Raw genomic sequence first — 24115 nt, 5'->3', positions numbered from 1 at the left:
GGCTCGCCGGAAAGGTCCAGTCAGCATTAAAAACAAAAAACGACGCCGTTTAATCCCCTAACGTGTACTTTTTTAGAAAAATAAAATTTAAATTATATTTAAAAAACAAAAACATTGCAGCAGCGGCGAGGGCTCCCTCGCCACTGCTGCCGCCAACCCACCACCGCTGGGAAGGGCCGGCGGTGGTGGGCGGAGTGGTCGGCGAGTTTTCTAAAAAATTAAAAATTAAAAAAAAAAGCCACCTAATTTCCACGTGTACAAGTCAGACCATTTTTTTAAAATATAAATGCCCGGTCAGCTTTTTGGCCGAAATTTTAGCCGGAGTCACTAAAGTGATCTTTTTTCCTCCGACTTGGCACCAAAGTAATCCGAAAAAAAGTTATGACATCAAAATGATCTCCGTACACAAGTTGTGGCACTTCTGGTGTCCTTTTGCCACCAAATTTGTACAATATCCCCAAGTGCCTGTCCTCGGAGTTGCCAGGAGAGAAGAAGCCAAGCTCGAAGCCTTGGCCTGAAGAGACCAATATCTCTCCATCTTCCATACACTGGCCTGAACTCAATGTACGACAACCCCAACAATGACACAAAGATGGCAGCAACAATAACAGAGTCAAAATGGAAACTTTTCCATAGCCATTAAGCCTTCCATCAATTTTTCCCGTGATCGCCCCCATAAATGCCTCTTTTCAGCTCAGTTAGCTACTTTAAGCATGGCGTCCTTACTACTCATCCGAAACATACAAGAGCGAGATTCTGGAGCCTTCAGGCTGCGGTCGAGGGGATGAACGGCCAATTCACGGTGGAGTCAAATCAAAGGTCATCGAAGATGACGACCTCGGAAGTGAAAGAAGCAATTTCTCTCTTAAAAATGACATCTTGTTTTTTCAAGGATGGAACGTATACAGAGAAAAATGGGCTGCGGAAGTTCCGTCTCCGATGAAGTTTCGAAGTTCATTTTCCAGGAGACATGGTCTCTCTGTCTCTGTCGTGCAAGAAAGTCAAATCCCCGTACTCGCCTCTCCGCTTTTTTCTCGACAAAGCTTGTGTTATTGCGCGACATGTTGTAAATTCACAGCAACAATATCCCGTTCAAAACTTTCTCGGGACATAAAATGGACAATGATACAAATAGTCCATGAACTTTAGCTCAATATGTAATGTGATTCTTGAACTTTTAATTTATTCAATGTGATACCTAAACTTTTGGTACATATTAAATTTAGTCCATGAACTATATGAAAATATTCAATATAGTCCAAGTTCAAAAATTACATTGAATAAATTAAAAATTTAGGAATCACATTACACATTGAGTCAAAATTCATGGACTGTTTATATTATTTTCCGAAATAAAAGTGATGATCCAGAAACGAGTATGACGACATCATAAAGTGGTTGGTGATCGTGTTATGTCCTATTGGAATGAAAAGCAAAAAAGCACATTTCATGATCTGATTGCCATGTCATTGATTATTTTAGGGTCAATATCATAAAAAACTACAAATTGATATAAATGTACCACATCTTCATAAAAAAAATCTCAAACTGGTATAATATGCCGCATTTATCCCAAATTAATTTTCGCGTCATAAAAAAAAATACCAAACTAGAGTAAATGTGGCACGGATAAACTGGTTTGAAATTTTCTGTGACACGAAAATTAATTTGGGGATAGATGTTGCACGAGCATACCATGTGGCAGGAGTGTATGTGTTTGAGATTTTTTATGACATAGAAATTAATTTTGGGGAAATACGACACGAGTGTATCCATTTAGGGCTTTTGATGGTATTAGCCCTAATGTTTATCACATTTATCTATAAAACTGATATGATACCCGTGCGATATATGCATTGATTGAATAGTTAAAAATAATAGAACCATCTCATCGACATCCGCAAAATATAAAAGAGAAATAGTTAAAATTTTCTCAAAAATGCAAACAACATAGCTTCACACAGATGGTTATTTTGAAGTCACCTCTTTGTGCAGGGGGGATAACATCAACAGGGCAATGCATTCAAACCTAATGGGCGAATGGGAAAATATACTGGCCTCTTGCGCAACCTGCAATCGATCGGATGGCAGTTGACAATGATCAGTTAACGGTCGAACATTCGACCAGCCTCTTTGTTAATATTGCTCGACATTAAGCAGTCAACGGTCGATATTTATACCGCACTAGGGCTGTCAACTTCTCTTCTCTACTTCTACTCCTGTCCTGATGTCATCTATTTAACACTTCCCTTCTAGCAAGGAATAAAGCACGTATCTAGGACAGCGTTGTGTACAAGTTGGGTTCAGTTTTGCCTTATTGGATTTTGCTCTCTGAACTGCTCAAGTTGTTAAGAAACAGTAGGTCAAGAAGAAAGTTTGGAAACAGTAAAGTTTCAAGGAGATCGTATTGTGCTCTGTACTCTTTGTTCGTATTGAGAATGTATATTATGCAGTGGCGACACCATATGTCATCGTGACGGAATATGATTGAGTCGAGCATGCATCTCTAAATTTACAGTTGAAAGACATATGATTTACGATGTCAACGAAGTAAACGAACATGATTGCTTAGATGATGCAAGTAACTCCACCATATGTGTGAGAACAACATATCAATATCCACGAGCATGTCCATCTACACTGCCTACAAACAAGAGAAATGACAGTTTGTTCATCCTAAAACCTATCTGGTGCGGGTTGCCCTTGTGTGTCAAAATTTCACTTTTTTTTTTGCTGCCCGCGCTTTATGTTCGATGAATTTAGAACCCGAGAAACAACAGTTGATGTTTAAGCCGTTGGATCTTCCACCGACAAAAATTGGTTTGTGATAGTGATGGAGACCATCCTCTGTGACTTTCGTCAATCTAAATTCTGCAAAAACCATCCACCGCAGCATGTCTATCAGCCCTCCGGCATTGTAATCGTCGCAAGATTACGTGTCTCCGGTCTTTCCCTCACCGGAAATGCACCTGAGTTTCCTGTACTTTTCTCTCCATGAAGAAACCGGGCTCTTTAGACCTTGGCAAGATTGCTCCTTCATTTGCTAACATGGAAACAAGACCAGGCATTGTCGGCCTATATTAAGGAATCTCTTTTGGACACACGACAACCCCACCTGAGTGCATCTCTCTGCTCATGATTTCATGGAATCATCGCATAAAGATTCGTCAATGAGCTCCAATGCACTGCCTTCACTCCATAGCAACCATGCCTAAAAGCAATAAATACTCATCGTTGATGCATCTGCACGTCAAGTAAACCAGAAAAGTCAATTGTTTCACTTTTGTTCTCTTCCAATATTAACCCTAGAGCACAATTCAAATATTACAAAATTTGAGTACTAAAAGACCAGGAACAAAGCAACATTTTGCCAGATATAGATGGGAAAAGTGCCAAAAAAGTCCTAAATATTTTGCATTAGTGCCAATTTAGTCCTAAACCTTTTTTTTGTGCCAATTCAGTCCTAAACCTTTTGCATTGGTGCCAATTTAGTCCTAAACCTTTTTTTGGTACCAATTAAGTCCTAAACTTTTTAAATTGGTGTCAATTCAGTCCTAAACCTTTTGTTTTTGTGCCAATTTAGTCTTTCCGGTTAATTTTGATCGGAATTTGCCGATGTGGACGCCTGCCGGCCGGCGGCTGGTCACCGGCGTCGACGTGGCGCCGACATGGACAACTTTAATAATATTTTAATATTTTTTTGAATTTTTAATTTTTTTTCCTTTTTTTTCTTTTTTTTCCTACTTTTTTTTTGTCTCTCCCTCCTTCCTCTGGCCAGTCGCCGGTCTGGCGACCAGCCAGAGGCCAGAGGCCGGCGAGCTCGACCTGGCCGGCCATTGGCGAGGGCGAGCCTCGCCTTGGTCGGGCGAGGCTCGAGCCCTCGCCGGAGGCCGCGGCGAGGGCTCGAGCCTTGCCTTGGTCGGGCTAGGCCCGACCTCGCGGATCTGCGAGGTCGGGCCTAGCCCGACCACGGCGAGGCTCGCCCTCGCCGTGGCCTCCGACGAGGGCTCGAGCCTTGCCTTGGTCGGGCGAGGCTTGACCTCGCCCGACCATGGCGAGGCTCGCCCTCACGCGGCCTCCGGCGAGGGCGAGCCTCGCCCGACCAAGGCGAGGCTCACCCTCACGGTGGCCGGCGAGGCCGAGCTCGCCGGCCTCTGGCCTCTGACCGATCGCCAGACCGGCGACCGGCCAGAGGAAGGAGGGAGAGAACCAAAAAAAAAAAAGTGGAAAAAAAAGGAAAAAAAAAAATTCAAAAAAATATTAAAATATTATTAAAGTTGTCCACGTTGGCGCCGGTGACCAGCCGCCGGCCGGTAGGGGTCCACATCGACAAATTCCGGTCAAAATTGACCGGAAGGACTAAATTGGCACAAAAATAAAAAGGTTTAGGACTGAATTGGCACCAATTTAAAAGGTTTAGGACTTAATTGGCACCAAAAAAAGGTTTAGGACTAAATTGGCACCAATGCAAAAGGTTTAGGACTAAATTGACACCAAAAAAAGGTTTAGGACTAAATTGGCACTAATACAAAAGGTTTAGGACTTTTTTGGCACTTTTCCCGAACTTTGTAGATACAAAAATTTGGAACTTCTAGTACATCTTTTCTCGAATCGATTTACTTTTTGCCTTACTAGGGAATCACTCGGCGTGCAAAAGCTGTTAATCGAGCCATGGATAAGCTGTTAGAGGACATCATCAGAGAACACGAGGAAGATGCAACCGGAAAATATAAGGGTGACTTTATAGACACATTGCTCGCCGGCATGGGCCATCCCATAAATAGCTCGCAAGACGAGCAGGTTCACATAATGGGTCGGACCAACATCAAGGCCATAGCCCTTGACATGATCGCCGCATCGTACGAGTCCTCGTCCACTGCGATTGAGTGGGCCTTCTCCGAGCTAATCCGCAACCCGCGCGTGATGAAACACCTAAAAAAAGAGCTTGAAGCTGTTGTTGGGTTGGGCCGGACCATTGAGGAGTCGGATTTGCCAAAGCTGAATTATTTGGACATGGTGGTGAAAGAGAGCTTCAGGCTATATTCGCCGAGGCTATATTCGCCGGGCCCACTCCTGATCCCGCACGAGTCCATGGGGGACGTCAAGATCGGTGGGTATTACATCGCAAATAGGACTAGGGTCATCGTGAACACGTGGGCCCTTGGGAGAGACACCAATGCTTGGGCTGAGAATGCAGAGGAGTTCTTCCCGGAGAGGTTCGCGAGCAGCGGCGTGGACATCAAAGGGCGAGACTTCCAGCTCATACCGTTCGGGTCAGGTCGGAGAGGCTGCCCAGGGATGAACTTGGGCCTTGTTAATACTCGTCTTGTTTTGGCCCAATTAGTGCATTGTTTCGACTGGGAGTTACCGGAGGGGACGTCGCCGAACGAGCTGGACATGAGCGAGGACTTCGGGTTGTCGATGCCGAGAGAAAAGCACTTGATCCTGAGGCCAAGTTATCGCCTGCTTGTTTGAAGTTTCGCAAGATTTGTTACATGTTACCGGGCATTGATGTTTGAGATTTATTTTGACAATTGTTGTTGTGCTAATCTGAACAACATAGTACTATAGACCCATCAAACGTTCTAGGCTGCATCTGTCTCTCTTCAGAGAGTCAACTTAGGTGCATCATAACATTACCCCTTTCTATATATAAACGGGATTTACAATTGAGTTCTTTCCCTCTACTGTCTATGCAACTTAATTCAATTTTTATATGGTACTTTTTTTTTAATGTATGTACCAGTGCTGGAAATAAGCTGTCTAATGATGATGAATTTGACCGATCAAAACCATGGAATGATAAAGATAAAGCAACACCATGAACAAGGTGTTAGAGGTTGGTAAAAAGAACACGAGGAAGACACCACTGGAAATACAAGGGCGATTTTATAAACACATTTCTCTTCATCGTGGGCCATACCATGAATAGCTTGTAAGTTGAGCCGGTTCACATAATGGGTCGCATCAACATCAAGGCCATAGCCCTCGACACGATCACCACGTCATACAAGTCATTGTCCATCATGATTGAGCAGGCCTTGTCTGAGTTGATCTGCAACCCGCGCGCGATGAAGCACCTTCAGCAAGAGCAGAAAGCCATGGTCGGGTTGGGTTGGACGGTCGAGGAGCCGGATTTGCCGAAGCTGAATTATTTGGACATGGTGGTGAAAGAGAGCTTCAGGCTGTAGCCACCAGGCTCGCTCCTGGTCCCCCTCGAGTCCACGGAGGACGTCGAGGTCGCCGGGTATTACATCGCGAAGAGGACTCGGGTCATCGTGAACCCGTGCACCCTTGGGAGAGACACCAAGGCTTGGGCCGAGAATGTCGAGGAGTTGCTCCTGGAGAGGTTCGCGAACAGCAGCGTGAATATCGAAGGGCGAGACTCCAAAAACCTATTCGGACTTGGGTCATGTGTTCGGATCCGAGGGATTCAATTTTAACCAATTAAATTCAACTGGCTGTATGGCTCTTGTTTTAATTATGCGGATCATCCTCGAGTTCCTTTTCTATCGAAATCAGATGGGAATAGTAAGATATGGATTGTTTGAAAATTTAAACATATCAAAGCCTTTAAAAACATACCCGTTTCAACCCGCCCCGCCCCCGCCCCCAAAAAAAAAAAAGTAATTAGCTGAAAATATATAAATAAAAAGAAACAAAGAGAGCGTAATGAGAACCGCTGCAGGCCATGTCCCTCCGCTAGGGGTGTCAATGGGTTGGGTCTTCATGATACCCGACCCAACCCGACACTTGTTCAACATATACCCATAGAGTCGGGTCGGTCCGGAATTTTTTTTTTCAAATAGATTGGAAATGTGTGTGAACCCCGAATAGCGCATTTCCCCATTTTTATTCTTATTACAGATGGATTGGAAATGAATGCTTAAATTCATTTCCTCGCATGATTAATTGAAAACACCAGCTAATCAACGGTTTGCTCTTGTTTTAGCTTAGTTTAGTGGTCAAATACAGAAGAAAGGTCAACCATCAAGACTTGTAGGACGCGGTCGTCGTGGCAGCACCGGGGTCGGATCGATCGACTCGCCGCCTCCGGTAAGCTGTGCTGACCAGAGATTTGCTAGAACGAGTTTTTGCCCCCAAATGTTCTCTCTTTCAAATGTGCAAGTGACGGGTGTTCTGTTTTGGGAGCTCAACTTCTTATTCACAATGATAATTACGTTTTAGATATCGCCCATGAAGGAAAAAATGAGTCTTTTCAAGATGGGTTATTATTCTTATCAAATCTTTTTTATTTTTGGTGACATTTAACGGTTTGCCCTCGTTGGTCGTTTGTATCATGGGATAATCGAGCAAAATAAAAGCTAGACAATAATGGGTCTTTTTGGTTGTCAATCTATATGACCTTTATGGTCTATATTATTTGAGATGCCGCTCGACCACGCATTTATCATCATGATCCGTGACCCGTGACATGAATATATTAGCATTCTCGAATATATATATTGTAATCCGTTGTAAGGAAAATTCTCTTCAATTTCAAGATTGTTGTGATGTAACTTAAGATAGCATCGCGTATTTATATTACAATGGAGTACGAAAGTCCCAATTCCAATTTTGGAAATTAAAACAAAGCCCCGAAACTAAAATAAAAGGCACACGACATACTCCCAATCGCTTGGCTGGCTCGGCTAGGTTTGCTAAGGCTTTCGAAAGGGAGGGCAAGATTAGAATTTGGAAAGAAGATAGATGAACTGTTGGCGAAGGTTGGCTTGAGAGAGACATCAACGATTCATGCTGCCGGGAACTAACGGAGGGACCATGACTCCAACCTGTCGAGTCCTTCGTTCGGCGTTAGCGACCCATCCTGCGCATCATGTCGCATATGAAAATATGTAACCGGTCACATTCATATCATATACATACATGAGTATGTTCGAGTAATGCAAGGTGTATTAGGATTGGTCTACAAAATTTATGAAATAAAAAAGGCAATAGATTTTAGTGTCTCGCATTTAACACTCAGCAATAATATGGTATTCTATGTAATTTGGGCTTCCAAAATGCATGTTAGAATCTCGAAGCATTTGTGCTTACTTGGTCTCCAATCGCAATTGAGTAGAATCTATTGGTACCAAAAGTCAAAATGGACCCGCTCGAATCTCCCTAAAAGATAGGGGTTTATTTGTTAACTGGCAATCTTAAATAACCTTGTCATAAGAGAGTTTGTACATGGGACATTTTATTTCATTTTTTCAAGAAATTTCTAGCTGACCTTCCTCTGACGGATCTTTTTAACATCAAATGGATTGATACTAGATAAATTCATGATTCATCGGACTAGGTCTATTTACTTTTTCTTTTGTTTGTTGACTTCTAAGTTTTTAAATAGATTTGATAGGAATATGGAATATTTGGCAATTCAAGAGACAATATTATCATTGTTCATAAACAAGTGTTCCGCCTTATTTTATAATTATAATTACTAAGACTCATTATTCTGATAACTTATCAATAATGATAGCTTATCATGATAAAAACTATAGAGTTTGTTCCTTATTTTTTTATAAATTAAAAAATAGCAATATCACTATTTTCCATTCAAGTATGAACAATAGCGACGGAGTATAATGAGTTTAACCTACTACGGGAATCGAACCATTCACTCCTCGCCAATACTCTAACTACTGAGTAGTAGATTATCTGTCATCACAACGAAAAAAACAAAAGAACTCATCCCATCCGCATCCCATCATGACTGATAAATCCCATCATACTCTAAATACTAAGTAGATTACCTATCATCACAAAGAGAAAGACAAAGAACTTACCCATCCGCATCCCATCATAACTTAAAAATCCAATCTTACTTCTAAGCAATACCAATCAGATGAGTTCAATCTAGTGTCAATGTTCTTTTTTGTTCTTTCTGAGTGCTGATAGGAAGTTAGGAACGATGAATTACTAGGACAAAGAACATATCGGATAATGAGCTTACCGATCGAGGGATTGAACCCGCGGTTCTGGAGCTCCCGATACTCTTGAGAAAGAGCGCATGGCCCGCACCAATGGTGTAAGCAACAATCTCCGCACTGGCTGCCGGGGATCGAGTAGAGTTTGCGGAGCTTGGTCCGGTAAGTGCATGTGTAGCAGTATGAACAACAAAAGAAGTGGAACATCAGGCAGCACAGAGCCCCGGCAAACGCACAAGCTGCCAGTTCATTAGCAAAAGTCAAATTGCTAGCAAGAGAAAATCGAACCTTAATCATAGTTTTTCACGAGGTTTTGTTGAGGTTTTTCACTTACAGGTGCTTCCTTTGTCTATAATCTCCGCATTCTGGCCGAATGTGACGCACGGGCAAAAACAGGTGATCAAGCCTTCGTTGGAAACAAAAAAGGAAGATGATCAATACGTTAGAGATATGAAAAATTTATATTATGTATATCTCCAACAAAGAAAATCATTGACGTGATATAACTCATCAGTCATCACACGATTGACAAAAGAAAGATCGAGTCCTATGGAATTTGTCTTTGGAGAAAAAGACTTACAATTCGATGGATTGTCGAAACAACCACAAAGACTGGTGGTCCACTCTCCCTTGTTGGAATCGGGAACGCTGTGAACGAGTGTTCCTACGTATGCCGGGGGAGCGCTTGCTTCCGGAGGGAACGCCACGGAAGGTGGCGCGGCGACCGGAGGTGGAGGCACTTTTGAGTCTCCTCCGGAGTTTCGCGGAGCCATTTTGGAGCTAAAAATCGCCTCGGCGAAAGAATGAGAGAAGGCAAAAACTATGGAGCTACGTCAAGTATTGCCACAAACACCCGGATGCTGCAATATATACAAATATTCACACAACCTTTCTTTTTTCTTTACTTAATCTTTCTCCCCTTTGTACATGAATCAAGTGGGAATTTTAAAACTTGAGAATGCTCAACAATACATGTTGACCATGAATAGAATATTTACTAATCAACTTCTTCGTGACTAATGAAGGTCTGATTACTCGGTGAAGTATTACTTGCAAGATTCTTTTTTTTATTATCATTTTTTATCATTTTGACTATGTCAATGTGGAAATTTTCCATCGAACTGAGTTTAAATATAGCTCAATCAATTTGAAAAAGAAATATAATAATCGAGGTCTTGTCTTCCACTGGATGAATGTTACAATGGTGTACGTCAACTCTCTCTCTCTCTCTCTCTCTATCGCACATATTCAAAACAAAGAAATAAAAGCAATACAAGCTTGCGTAGCAGCTTGGTTTCTTCTACAGCTAAAGTTAGTATGATGAATGATTATGATATTACATATCATTGCCGTTTTTAAAAAAAAGAAAAGAAGGTCAGATTACATTTGAATGGCCATTTGCTCATTTTATTTCGTCAAATAATCATCAACTACACATTTCTGTGTTGTTTATGTTTCCACCCATAGTACCAAAGATGGTTTTCCTTCTTGTCACCAATTAATAATACAAGAGTCAATGTCAAAGACGTGATCAATTCTCACGGTCATGATTTTCGCAAGGCCCCTTCGATTTCAATTGATGTTGTATTGTTTTCTCGTACGATTCATGTGCTGTAATTGATTATGTCAATCATGTCAATCACATGCCAATTTTTTTACATCGGAAGGTGAAGTGGGCTTCGGGGAGAAAATGCCTCTTGAATGAATTGGATATGCATCTTCATATATCGACACTCGATGTATACATAAACAACTCCATAAAGTACCTTCGCCGTTTGGCTAAGTCGACAAGAAAGAGGCACGTACATGGACAATCTCATATCCAAAGTGAGCAAACCGAGAGGATCCTGTCTTTGATGATTCAACTTTGGGAAAAATGCCAAAAAGGTCCTGAACCTTTTGCATTAGTGTCAATTTAGTCCTAAACCTTTTTTTGATGTCAATTCAGTCCTAAACCGTTTGCATTGGTGTCAATTTAGTCATAAACCTTTTTTTGTTGCCAATTAAGTCCTAAACCTTTTAAATTGGTGCCAATTCAGTCCTAAACCTTTTGTTTTTGTGCCAATTTAGTCATTCCGGTCAATTTTGACCGGAATTTGCCGACGTGGACGCCTGCCGGCCGGCGGCCGGTTACCGGCGCCGACGTGGACAACTTTAATAATATTTTAATATTTTTTGAATTTTTCTTTTTTTTTTCCACTTTTTTTTTGGTCTCGCCTCCTTCCTCTGGTCGGTCGCCGGACCCAGAGGCCAGAGGCCGGCGAGCTCGACCTCGCCGGCCACTAGCGAGGGCTCAAGCCTCGCCTTGGTCGGGCGAGGCTCGACCTCGCCAGATCCGACGAGGTCAGGCCTTGCCGCGGCCTCCGGCGAGGGCTCGAGCCTCGCCATGGTCGGGCGAGGCCCGACCTCGCCAGATCCGGCGAGGTCGGGCCTCGCCCGACCAAGGCGAGGCTCGAGCCCTCACCGGAGGCCGCGGCGAGGGCGAGCCTCACCATGGTCGGGCGAGGCCCGACCTCGCCGGATCTGGCGAGCTCGCTGGGTGAGGCTTGACCTCGCCAAATCCAGTGAGGTCGGGCCTCGCCCGACCATAGCGAGGCTCGCCCTCGCCGCGGCCTCCGGCGAGGTTGCTGGGCAAGGCTCGACCTCGCCAGATCCGGCGAGGTCGGGCCTCGCCCTACCATGGCGAGGCTTGCCCTCACCGCGGCCTCCGGTGAGGTCGCTGGGCGAGGCCACCGCCCTCGCCAGTGGCCGGCGAGGTCAAGCTCGCCGGCCTCTGGCCGGTTGTCGGACCGGCGACCGGCCAGAGGAAGGAGGGGGGACAAAAAAAAAAGTGGAAAAAAAAAGGAAAAAAAAATTTTCAAAAAATATATTAAAATATTATTTTAGTTGTCCACGTCAGCGCCACGTCGGCGCCGATGACCGGCCGCCGGCCGGAGGCGTCCACGTTGGCAAATTCCGGTCAAAATTGACCGGAATGACTAAATTGGCACAAAAACAAAAGGTTTAGGACTGAATTGGCATCAATTTAAAAGGTTTATGACTTAATTGGCACCAAAAAAAGGTTTAGGACTAAATTGGCACCAATACAAAAGGTTTAGGACTGAATTGGTACCAAAAAAAGGTTTAGGACTAAATGGGCATTAATGCAAAAGGTTTAGGACTTTTTTGGCACTTTTCCCAGATATAGATCATAAGCAAGGATGTGCAACAAAGACTGCATTTTTTTTTTGAACGGGGTTAGATTGCTCTCAGCTTTTATGTGTTCTTTATTTTGTTCTCTTGCTGTATTCAGTTTCACCAGAGCACGCAGAACATTTCTTTGCATTACTGAATTGAAGGTTCGTGTGTTTTAAATATTTATTATAACTATGTATGTTATTTTCAATCGTGTTCGTTGTTCACTCTAGATGATTTTGGTTTGTCGATCCCATCTTCATTCAAATGCTTTTAAAAATTGCAAATTGCTATTACATGATTTTCAATTCAAAATTCCAATCACAGTTACCTGCTTCTCACGCAATCTCAATTGTACCTACTTTATACGCAAGCGCTTGCGGAGGATTTTTTTCTTTTTGACCATAAAGCCAAAACTGTCTACACTAACCTTCCCTTCTAGAAGGAATCAAGTAGATTAATTAGGCTCCCTCTTACTTTTAAACCAAGTCCTAATATTTCATGTTTGCCCATGGATAAAAAGATGTCATACTAGTCGATGAATCAATTTTCAATGAATCGGTTTCATGGCTCAGAATACCAATAAATGGGCTCCAATCGGTCCACTGAACTGGATGTAGTAGAGTCCTCAAAAATCGATACCCTTTAACCCCAATGCTTGGTTTGAATGGCATAGATCCCGTGTTCAAATCGCAGCATTGCTTATTCAAAATAAATTTGGAGGCCAAGTCAAGCTGAAAAGTTTGGCTACCCATGTTTTTATTTTCTTGGGGGTGGTGGGGAAGGCTAGTTCACTAAATCCACCATATGTGAGCTAACAACAGATTTAGATTCACAAATGTCCCATGTACAAATCTACAATCACAGAAAAGTGAAAGCTGTATGTATATTCATCCTAAAACCAGCCTGCTGCAGGTTGCCCTTATATGTCACATTTTCACACTTTTCGGAATATACATGCTTTCAGAAACTTGGGCAATTACTGTTTTCCTGATCTTTTCTCCTGAATTAGAGGACCTGAAAAGCGACAGTTGATGTTTAAATCGTCGGGTCTTTCATCAACAAAAGTGCTTTCTGATAGTTAAACAGGTCATCCTCTATATTCTTAGTCCTTCGTACCCCGAGAAAGCCGATCTAAATTCTGCAAATTCAGAGACATCCTCGTTGGCATCATGTCTATCGACCTTCTGGCAATGTGATCGTAACAAGATTACGGGTGTCAGATTTTTCCCTTACTAATGATGCATCTGAGTTTCCTGAACTTCTCTCCGCAAAGAAACAGGGCTCTTTTGGCCTCGGCAAGGTTGCCCCTTCATTTGCTAACATAAAAACAACAGTGGACAATGTTGGCCTGTCTCTAGGGAACTTTTGGACACATAACAAGCCCACCTGAATGCATCTCTCTGCATGAGATTCGATGAAAGAGTTCCATAAAGAATCGTCAATTAGCTCCAAGGCCCATCCTTCACTCCATAGCAACCATGCCTAAAAGCAATAATTTGCTCATGATTTTCTGTTCTGTACGTCAATTAAACATTTGAAACAAAGCATGTCTACCAGAACATAAAGAAAATGAGATTTTCGATAAAACACAATAGCAGATCTTGTTTAGCAAATAAAAAAAGAACAAGAAAAGAGCACTAATCATACTGTTGTGATGATGGTCAAGATGCCAGAATCCTCTATTCCTTTTTCCGCTTACTATCTCTAACAAGAGCACACCAAAGCCAAAAACATCGGATTTCACGGAGAATTTTCCGTCAAAAGCGTACTCTGGGGACATGTAGCCACTACATGAGGAAAATCATGCTTCAGTTCCTCCAACTACTAATTGATGAATCACTGCATGCATGAATTGATATCAGAAACTTACTATGTACCAACTATTCTTCTCGTCCTTGCCTCAGTGTCATCTCCTTGAAAGATCCTCACCAGGCCGAAATCTGAAATTTTTGGATTCATGTCTGCATCTAACAAGATATTGCTTGTTTTAAGGTCTCTGTGGATAACTTGTAGTTTTGAATCCTGGTGGAGATAGAGGAGTCCTCAGGCGATTCCTAAAACAATGCTTCTCTCATGATCTGCACACACTCAAGTCCATGGAAAAGTAGTTAATTGCATTTAAGCTGGAGTTTCTGGTAGAGGAATCGATGAACAAAACAGAAGTACAAGGAGTTGAGTGAAAAGGTACTGAGAAACATCAAGTGGTTCTGACCAAAAATGAAATAATCCAAGCTCTTAAATTAGCATCCTTTCTTCTCCCTCGATGCAGCATCCGAGAAGTCCGACAAGATTCCGATGCTGAAGTCTAGCAATTAGAAGGACTTCATTCATAAACTCATCAGGACCTTGTCCTGAATACTTCGACAACCTTTTAACTGCGACTTCTTGTCCTGTAGAAAGATTTCCCTACATGTATTTTATTAACTGTTAGTCTATATAGATGTTTAAGTTTACTGATTATAGCTCATCACCTTGTAGACTGAACCAAAACTGCCAGCTCCTAACTTGTTTGTTTGAGAGAAATGGTCAGTAGCAACAGCAATGGTAGTGAAATCAAACAATGGCAAGTCAATCTCATCCTTCCCACTCCACAAGCCTAAAAGGAGCGTAGATTAGTCAAGGGGATATACCCGATCAAGTCTCGAAAAAGAAACGAAATAATAACACAACTTTGGATGGTATGAAGTAAAATTTTCATATATTGGTTGATTTGACTTTCCTGCCCTTTTCGTTCTTCTCTTCCAGATTATAATCAAAGTCATACCCACAATGAGCAATCCTGAAATAGACAATCACCAGTCTTTTCTTGGCTGAACTTCGGATTGAATCTAGCATATTGAGGAGATAATGATTCTGTCCAGCATTCACAAAGCACCAATGCAAGGCAAGATTAGAACAAAATAGAAAAGCATTACCAGGCCCAATTAAGATAAGAATGTACCTAATTCAGAAGCAGTTACTCGTATTTAGAGGTTTTGCTTCTTGTTAATCTCTTCAACTTCTTGTTGGCTGAAAAAGAACTCAACTTCTTTAATATCAATGAGATCACCGAACCACAGTAAGCAGCCTGCTCCTCTAACATCAGAATTAGCATAAGCCTTGCAAGAACAGTTTTTTAGACAATCAGCCTTGCATTCCTTGAGTCTCATATTCTCAAATAGCCAGGAATCTATCAAATCGGGTAATTTCACCTGTGGGAGTTTCATAAATCCCTCTCCACGAGAACAACTCAACAGAGTTCTCCTTATGCACCCCTCCGTTGAATTCAGCATGTCCCACTCTTCTCGCGACTTAGGCATGAAACCTCGCAAGCACTGGCATCTTGGGATTTTGTTGATTCCACAAACAGCATTCGGACCACACTGTCTGTATCTCTCACATGGGTCATCAGGGAGCGAGTACATCACTTCCCACTTAGTGCTTACTTTCCTCCTTAGAAGACACTGCAGCAAACCAGACTGACTTAACGTGACTTTGACAGTGATATCATCCTTCAAAGATTCAAATGCAAAATAGGCGCTGGTTTCATTGTAAATAAAGATGGGCTTGACGACGATATTTGCCTCCATAGAAATGCTGCTGAATTGGACTCCATTCCAGGGTCCTGTTCGATATACTTTGACAGAGTCCTTACTGACTATTTCAAGCTGAGGTAACCCTTCATTTGTGTATCTGAATGTATAGTCTCCAGGGGAAGGATCGTCTGCACTTTTCCAAGAAGTCAGATTACGTTCCAAACCGGTTTTGAAGTCCCATTCGACTTTCATACCAACCAAAAGTGTGTCGGAGGGGTAATCAAAGCTCTGTCATGAATAATTCGCAGAATCCAAGCTGTTGCTTTCTGTTAGAACAAGGTTATCAGAATCCAGGAGCTGTGCAACTGGGCTTCCAAGAACCCTGGATGAATTTGTCCACCAAAGGACGCTCTTCGACTGTTTGAGGAGAACGAGTTCGCCTTCACTGCTAATTTCCAGAGTGCCATTTGAATCAGTGAGCGAGTTGTTCCCGTTGGCAACCCAAACAACTGTTTGAGGACTCATTTTGAACCATATCCCTAGGTACCTGTTAATCGAGTTTCCGGGAGAGAAGAAACCAAGCTCAAAATTTTGTCCAGAGGAAACCAATGACTCTCCATCTAGAATAGACTGGGCAGAACTCAGGGTGTCCACTGCAATTGACAGCCCCGGCAGTGACAGAATGGCAATGGAAGTGTACAAGAAGTAAAGAGACTCTTCCATTGAAAAATTTCGGACTGCTCTACAAGAAATATGTAGACGGCGACAATGTCATGATATAGAAGAAAGCATCGAGGTCAGTGACTGAAGAGCATATGTGCCAAAAAAGCCGTGGGTCGCCCAAGTGCTCGCGGTTATGCCTCCAAACTATCTGTAATTGTTGAGCTACTGCTAATCAACATGACCAAAATCATCAGAAGTACCTCAATCGATCAGTGGGTGGTTCTTTATACAAGTAACACAAGCACACTATCTCCTTCGCTTGACGGTGGGCATGAGCTTGTCATAATCACCATATCGTTATCGATTAGCGTCCTCGTCATTTATCACCTTTGATCGTTGATTTATGTAGGCCCGATGTTCATTTTCTTTCCCTGTTCGCACGTGGCATCATCTGAGCAGCACAATCATAGTCAATTTCTTTGCCTTCAATTGTAGGGAACTTTGCAAGGAACATGACAAAGACCACCCCTCAGGAGCTTCCACCTATCAATGACAGTTTGTCTAAAATCGTCCCTTCGTCTGGAGAATTAACAACCATAGAAAAAGTCAAAAGTTCCACGTCCGGGCCTCGTAGTTTCCAGAGATTGATCATCGACATGCTAATAGTAACATAATACTATACATCTCCCTCTGGGTCGTTCACATAGCTCTTCTTCCACCTATCAATGACGGTTTGTCAAAACTCGCCCCTTCGTTTGGAGAATTAACAACCCTAGGAAAAGTCAAAAGTTCCACATCCGGGGCTTGCGGTTTCCAGGGATTGATCATTGACATGCTAATAATACACAATACTGTACATCCCCCTCTGGCCTGTTCACATATATAGCTCTGCAGACAAGTGTGTCCTAAGCCGATTCCTAACATTCCATGCGTGGGAATACGAAATATATAGATCTGTAGTGATAATTGCTTAAAACCATCAATAAAATTCAAAGCCTGTTGTTTATTAAATTTTGACCATTAACATATTTAGTCTGTAACGTGTTAGTAAGTGACTAATATATTATAGGCACACCGACAGTTATTTAGCATATATCATGTTAATAAGTTACCAACAATTTTGTGAAAATTGAAACAGATATTTGATTGCTTTAAATTACCAACTGTAGTTATAAACTACCAATATTTACTTACGTAGCTAACCATCGTATTAAAGTTACTAACTTTTGTTGTAAATTACCAACTCCTATTGGAGTCCATTTACTAAATTTCATGTGATTGTGTCAAAATTGTCGATTGCTTCAAGAACTTAACAATATTTATTTGATGAGGTTACCAAGTTACTCACTCTTATAGCATATTAGTCATATCAATTTGAGTGATTTACCAACTTTTCACGGATATTTAACTTTACTAACTCTTATTTGATTAAGTTAGCAAGTTCTTAAATTTCTACCCGTTTTAACAATTAACCAACATCTGTTTTTGCGGATGTTATCAACATGCGAAATTGCATATAATTTACCAACTCTTATTGGAGTCCAATTACCAATTTTAATTAACTGTAACTTTTACACATTGGAAAGCTCTCCAAACAATGTAAGCAAATTATTTTGAACACTTGGTACTTTTAAAACAATCAAATAGAAGATGTTCAGCGACTCAAATAGAGTTGGTAATTTTATGTGAGAGTTGATAACATAAGCTCCACAAATTGATTGAGATGTAGCCGGTAATTTTGAAAAACAGTTGGTGATTTCGTATAAGATCGATGATTTCAACACGTTGTAAGCTTTTCAAATTAGCATGGTATATTGTGGAATCAACTCACTCGAATAAGAGTTAATAACTTTTCTCCGGTGGCTAAGTTGCCATATATGTCAATAAATTATTGGATCAGTTGGTACAATCGAAACAATATTGGTCAACAAACTCAAACATCAGTCGATTTCATATAAGAGTTGGTAAATTAAACGCTTCGAATAAATGTTGGTGGTAATTTTGTTTAAGAATTAGTAACTTTAACATGTTGTTTTTGACCCAAAAAAAAGAACATGTTAACTTTAACAAGTAAATATGAATAAATTATAGCAACATTTGGTAAGTTCAAAAACAATCACTTTGACGGAACCCTTGCTGACTATCTCAGGTTTAGGTAACCCGTCTATTTTCTATCTGAATGTATATAGTCTCCAGGGAGGATCGTCCGTGCTTCTCCGGTAACTCAGATGGTGTTTTAAACCTGTTCTAAACTTCCAGCCCACTGTCATACCGTAACAGTCTGAATTTTCGATCCTTTTCCTGGGATTTAAGAAATGAATTTGATCAATGCACTATAGTGAGATCTCACCCGGAACAGCGCATTCACGGGATGCTAACCTTAGGGGTAGGGCTATTACGGGATTGAGTTCGCACGACTAAAGAACTCGACCTGGGTCCGATTTTCGACCATATGGATTGACGAAGGAATGTTTTGAGTCAACCGAGACCGGTCTAATTGATTGATCGTGTCCGAAGGAAACTAGTGACAGACCCTCGCAATTACATGGCAATCGAGGTCGCCTTGACTCGAGCAAACTTAAACGTGATTTGACTTAGTGTCGGTCACTGGTCGAGAGCGCATAATCCCAATGAGCCACCCGTTAGCCAGAGATAAGCTAAAGTCGTGATTGTTCAATTTTAATCATTTCTTGGAATTCGGGCCCGGGAATCGAGAATTTTGAAAGTGACAATTTTGAGCAGCCAATGACGTTTTTGGCTTGGCCAACCTTGGGGCCACCCATTTCTGCAAAAAAAAGGATTTCGGTTCGGGATCGGAAAAATTACGATTTTGCCCCTCTGGACCCCGACGTTGATTCTGAGGCCGTATGAGATTATCTTTCGAGGCCGATGTCATTTTAGGGTGGCCACGCATATTTGGAGTGGTTACGGTAAAAAATTGGAATTTTGGCTCGGAAGTGAAAAATAATATTATTTTATTCCCTAGGACTTTGCAGTCGATTTTCGAGGGCTTAAGAAGCTATTTTCACGATTCCGACGCTATATTATGTTGGCCACTCACATTTTTGGTTAGTATGGTCGAAAAATGGAATTTCGGCCCGGGGCGAAAAAATTACTGTTTTGCCCTTGGACCCGGTACTGGGTATTCCGAATTTTGGACTGGAGAATTGGGAATTATTAAATTAGAATTTGAGCTTAATTATTGGACCTTGGATGCTTTTGCCCCTCAATTATTGGATATGGACAAACGAGGACCGTTGGATCAAGGGCAAAATGGGAAATCGCGTAGGATCGCGACAAGTGTCGCCACCAGCCACCCTATTTGACCACCTTGGACCGGTCCTCTCTCTCTCCTCCCTCATTCGGCCAGAAACCCCCCACCGATCAGCCCCTCCTCCTCCGCCGTTCCCTCTCTCCCTCACCGGCTCTCTCTAGGCCAAGGACACCGGAGCTCACCGGACCGCCGCCGCTGTCCACCGGCCGCCGTCGCTGCTACTGCCTCGTCCAGCCACCACCCACCAGCAGCACTGCCCCATCTCACCTCTCTCTCTCTCTTTTTCCCCGTTCGGCGCAAGGAACCGCCGTGTACCGCCGCTTGGAGGCCGACCGCCGCTGCGTTGGAGCTCGAACAGCCGAGCCGCTGCCGCCGTGACGCTTCAGCCGTCCATACGTCGCCGTCCGTACGACGTCCGTACGGTGTCAGTACGTCGACGTCCGTACGGTGTCAGTACGTCGACGTCCGTACGTCGCCGGCGATGCCGCCGCCGCCGCCGCCGCCGCTGCTGTTCCGGCCATCCTAGCCCCCATCCAGCCAGCTTGTCCTGTTTTTATGGGGTAAGTGTCTCCCCCAAAAACTACCTAGGACCTCGGGTATTGCTAGACGCGGTTAGGACTCGGTTTAGGGGGTTTATGTGGCTGTTTTGGGGATTTGATTAAGGCTGGTTGTTCGGAGAATATGGACTGATTTGGGCGATGAATTTCGAGGTTTGGGAGGCTCGATGATGGTTGTGATGTTGTGGATTGATCGCGGATTTATTGTGTGATTGATTGGAATTGTTATGGTTTGATTAGGCTTGTTGGGTTAAGCGTACTGTTTGTGATTGTGGGCTGATTTGGGATTGTGATTGGGCTGAATGTGGCTTGGCCGAGTGACATGTATGTGGTAGTGAGATGTGGTGATGGTGTGCTTGTGCTTTGGGATCGCGTGTTATATGTGTATGATTATGTGGTGTGCTTGTGTGGTGAGACTGTATATTTGCAAAGTATATGTGAATTGTGAAATGTGCGTAAAATGTGAAATTGTGTTTGGCCGTGCGATTGTTGACCGTGTGTAAGTGTGGTTTGAGCGAAATGAGGATATGGAAATTTACGATTGGTTGGAAAGGATCCGTCCTGAGGCGTGTACGTTTACGCGGGACGATGCCGTCCCTGACGAGGTGACGATGCCCGACCCGACGGGGTGTCGATGCCTGACGAGGTCAGAAGACCGTTGGCCTGATGTGTTTTACGCGGGCGCGGTAGAAGGAAAGTGTGTGTAGGATTCCGTCCTGAAGCGTGTTCGTTTACGCGGGACGATGTCGTCCCTGACGAGGTGACGATGCCCGGCCCAACGGGGTGACGATGCCTAACGGGGTCAGAAGACCGTTGGCCTGATGCGTTTTACGCGGGCGCGGTAGAAGGAAAGTGTGTGTAGAATTCCGTCCTGAGGCATGTTCGTTTACGCGGGACGATGCCGTCCCTGACGAGGTGACGATGCCCGACCCGACGGGGTGTCGATGCCTGACAAGGTCAGAAGACCGTTGGCCTGATGCGTTTTACGCGGGCGCGGTAGTGGTGGAAGAGTGGAGAATGAGCGGGAATTGGCTTGAGGTGCGAGGTTTGAGAAAGTGACGCATGGTGTGAGTAGTGTGCGAGTGTGTTTGTATCACGTGATGTGATGCTTAATTATGGGGTAGAAACTGCTAGGCACGGTATGGGACGTGCCCAAGTGGTTTCTGTCTTATAATTGAGGCACGCGCGCGTTTGTGATTCCTTGCTGTGATGTGCTGGCTATATTATGGTCTAACGTGCAGGAACGTGCATGATGGGTTCCAGGTAGGTTTGGGTGTGATTGTTAGATTGATTGATCGTTGTGTGAGATGCGTGATCTGTCTGGTGGTACGTGAGTGCCTACGTGGGGTTTGGGGTTGTACACTTATTGAGATTCGTCTCATGGTTGTATAACCACCATTTTCAGACCCCCAGCCGTAAACCCAGGGAGCCCGCCTCTTCTTTTTGAAGTACGAAGAGCAGCCATGGTGCCCGGAGGATTCGCAGGCGATGCCTAAGAGATTTCCGGAGGATCGAGCTAGATGAATTAGGAGCAGAATGGAAAACGGCGACCCAGTAGGTTTTTCCCTAGGGTATTTTAGGGGTTGTTCAACTTGGGTTATCCGATAGTGAAGTTAAGATAACCAAACCCTTGAACTTTTGTTAAAACGGTGGCAGAGGATGTTCGTCTGTATTTATGTTTGTAATATGATGTTTGTATATCTGGTGTTGTATGAAGATGTTGTTGTTTGATTGTTCTGATGTTCTACCCCGTTGTCGTCATCTTTTTGTCCGGGATTTTTATATTCGCTTCCGCATGTGGCTCTGATGTTTAGGTTGGGTCGGCGACGTTCCTGGGACGTCGCAACTATTCGACCGGAGCAGGGGATGTCGCGAGCTCGTAGGGGTTCGGAGCGTGACACATACTAACCGAAATCGTGTTGGGATGTTTCATCAAAGTTCTGGCATGAGTAATCAGCAGAATCTTAACTGTTGCTTTCCCTAAGAACAAGGTTGCTAGAATCTAGGAGTTGTGCAACTGGGTTTCCATGAATTTGCTGATTGAATGACGCTCTTTGATTGGTTGAGAAGAACAAGTTCACCTTCTTTGCTTATTTCCAGAAATCAGTGAGTGGACTGTTCCTACTAGCAACAACCCACACAACCGTTTCAGGACTCTCCAAGAATCATATCCCCGAGAAACTATTCTTTGAGCTTCCAGCAGAGAATAAACTGAGCTCAAACTTTCGGCCCATGGAAACTACTGTGTCTCCCTCTTTAATAGATTGAACTGAACTCGGGGTGTCAACTTCAGTTGATAGGCGCAGCAGTGACAGAAAAACCGATGGTCATTTTTAATAAAATTCCGGCTAGAAGCATACAAGTGCTATAACGTGCCTCTCCATGGGTGTCTGGTAACCACGTATGTAAGGGTATAGAAGTGCAAAAGAAGCTGACGATAGGAGGATCTGCCATCGCAGACCGTTCTGTTTGACCTGCAAGAGAAAGTAAATAACTTGATAAAGATTCAAACGTTTCAGAATAGCATAATAGGACAAGATATAGAAAACAGATACCTTGTTTGGTGCAGGGCAAGTTCTAGGAATGCCTCATTGGATTGACTTAGGTCACGCAATAATACCAGTCACACAAATGGTAGTGCATTGGTCTCCATCCTTCCTGTAATTGTCATGGACCAAATCTAATTGACTCGAATTGGTGAAACAGTGAGTTTTATTAATAATCACTTCAGGCTTTCTGTTTTGCCTCCGTTGTCAACATCCTTGTTGCACTAGTCCAAGCTCGCATACGACCAAATGATGCGGAAAGTCGTAACGCAGTCCCATCAGACAGAGATACACCTTGGATACTAGATGGCCTCCATGCCGTGAAGGTTCATAATCTGATACCCTTCACGACGTCGACTCAACCTTCGATTGTTACAGCCCCGAAAAGCAGCCTTTCGTCTTCTTCGCCGGTTGGCATCGTTAATTGACCAAATTCTTAGCCCTGACATAGAATGTCAATTGTGTACGAGACTTTTTTCAGATTGAATCAAGAAGATCCGCGCACTGATCTTTAACCCAACAATTGTATCGATAATTTCAGGCTAAAGTTTCCTCTTATTAGGTGAAGTTATGCTCTCCAAAACTCGAAGTGTTTGAATCATTCATCCTCGTCCCTTCTACAGATTGAAAACTGATGACATGAGAAAAGTCTATTTTTCATGGAGAAAAAGGAGAAAAGGAAAAGGTGACAGAAACATCAGTGAAGCTAAAATCTGTCAGCTTGGCAAGAACCTGCTCATCGGATTGCGATTACTCATATTCTTACGTTGGAACAGTCATAACACGCAATCTCGGCTTGCAAATTCCAATGACTGGTCACTATGGAGAAGGTGGTTCAAAGAAAACAAAACAAGATATTATAGTTCAATTGGAAATTTTTTTTTAACTGGCCAGAATTTATTAGAAAAAATAAATTTCAAATAAGGATATAAAGTGAGTCCGTTTTCAAATAGAGCCCGAACTAGCCAACCAGCCAAATATAACTAGCCAACCAGCCAAATATTCGCTAGCCGCCTTTTCGCCATAGCAAGAGCTGGGGCAATTTTTCCCAAAATTTTCTCTGATACCCAAATTGAAGCTAGAGTTCGTGCTAACAAATTCAACAATGACCAAAACCCTATAAATAAAAAAAAGCCTCAAATTGAATTCGCTACTCATGTTTTCTCCCTCTCCCGCTACAGTTGATGAAAACATTTGGGCAACTATTTGCTAGTGGAAGAAAAAGCCATATTTTCGTTTTTAGTTTTGGTTTTTTGCTGGTGAAGCGTTGCACTTCTGATGAACGACCATCTCACCAGCAAAGCCACCTTGGGTCGGCTTCCCACAAGTGTAAACATCATTGTAAGGGACATTGCAAAACCTTATTAGGTGTTGCCGGCGGCTTAATTTGTTTGAAAGTCCAATTATAGTTCGTTGTATCACTATATATATGAATTCAATAGACCAAACT

At 42.9% G+C, this 24115-nt stretch overlaps 2 protein-coding genes and 2 pseudogenes across 2 annotated transcripts; 1 reads left to right on the top strand and 3 right to left on the bottom strand.

Annotated features, from left to right (window-relative positions):
- Nucleotides 1-4567: 4567 nt before the first annotated feature.
- Nucleotides 4568-5669, top strand: LOC130139606 (cytochrome P450 CYP736A12-like). Its single transcript, XM_056316922.1, has one exon. The coding sequence runs from the start codon at nt 4672-4674 to the stop codon at nt 5473-5475; it is 804 nt and encodes a 267-aa protein (XP_056172897.1). The 5' UTR covers nt 4568-4671; the 3' UTR covers nt 5476-5669.
- Nucleotides 5670-7745: 2076 nt separating this feature from the next.
- LOC115666657 (cell number regulator 2-like) lies at nt 7746-9706 on the bottom strand. Its single transcript, XM_030588348.2, has 5 exons — nt 9602-9706; nt 9514-9556; nt 9268-9339; nt 8960-9172; nt 7746-7828 (listed from the first exon to the last, which is right to left on the bottom strand). The coding sequence occupies exons 1-5, from the start codon at nt 9704-9706 to the stop codon at nt 7746-7748; spliced, it is 516 nt and encodes a 171-aa protein (XP_030444208.2).
- Nucleotides 9707-12891: 3185 nt separating this feature from the next.
- On the bottom strand, nt 12892-14945 carry LOC115666378 (G-type lectin S-receptor-like serine/threonine-protein kinase SD1-1; annotated as a pseudogene).
- Nucleotides 14946-15058: 113 nt separating this feature from the next.
- LOC115666377 (G-type lectin S-receptor-like serine/threonine-protein kinase At4g27290) lies at nt 15059-16519 on the bottom strand (annotated as a pseudogene).
- Nucleotides 16520-24115: the final 7596 nt, after the last annotated feature.

The sequence above is a fragment of the Syzygium oleosum genome, unplaced genomic scaffold, assembly GCF_021117445.2.
Source record: "Syzygium oleosum isolate NSW1041296 unplaced genomic scaffold, Sole_v2.1 Sole_v2.13, whole genome shotgun sequence".
Lineage (NCBI taxonomy): Eukaryota > Viridiplantae > Streptophyta > Magnoliopsida > Myrtales > Myrtaceae > Syzygium > Syzygium oleosum.
Note: the sequence above shows the minus strand (reverse complement) of the source record. Positions and strands in the feature narration are given on the sequence as shown.

What these genes read in the sequence shown, in the direction of transcription:
- LOC130139606 (XM_056316922.1), top strand. Translation starts at nt 4,672, where the DNA reads ATGGATAAGCTGTTAGAGGACATCATCAGAGAACACGAGGAAGATGCA.
- LOC115666657 (XM_030588348.2), bottom strand. Translation starts at nt 9,706, where the DNA reads ATGGCTCCGCGAAACTCCGGAGGAGACTCAAAAGTGCCTCCACCTCCG. An exon ending in CAAGCGCTCCCCCGGCATAC is followed by an intron (nt 9,557 to 9,601) that starts GTAGGAACACTC and finishes AACAAGGGAGAG; the next exon opens with TGGACCACCAGTCTTTGTGG. An exon ending in TTTCGACAATCCATCGAATT is followed by an intron (nt 9,340 to 9,513) that starts GTAAGTCTTTTT and finishes TTTCCAACGAAG; the next exon opens with GCTTGATCACCTGTTTTTGC.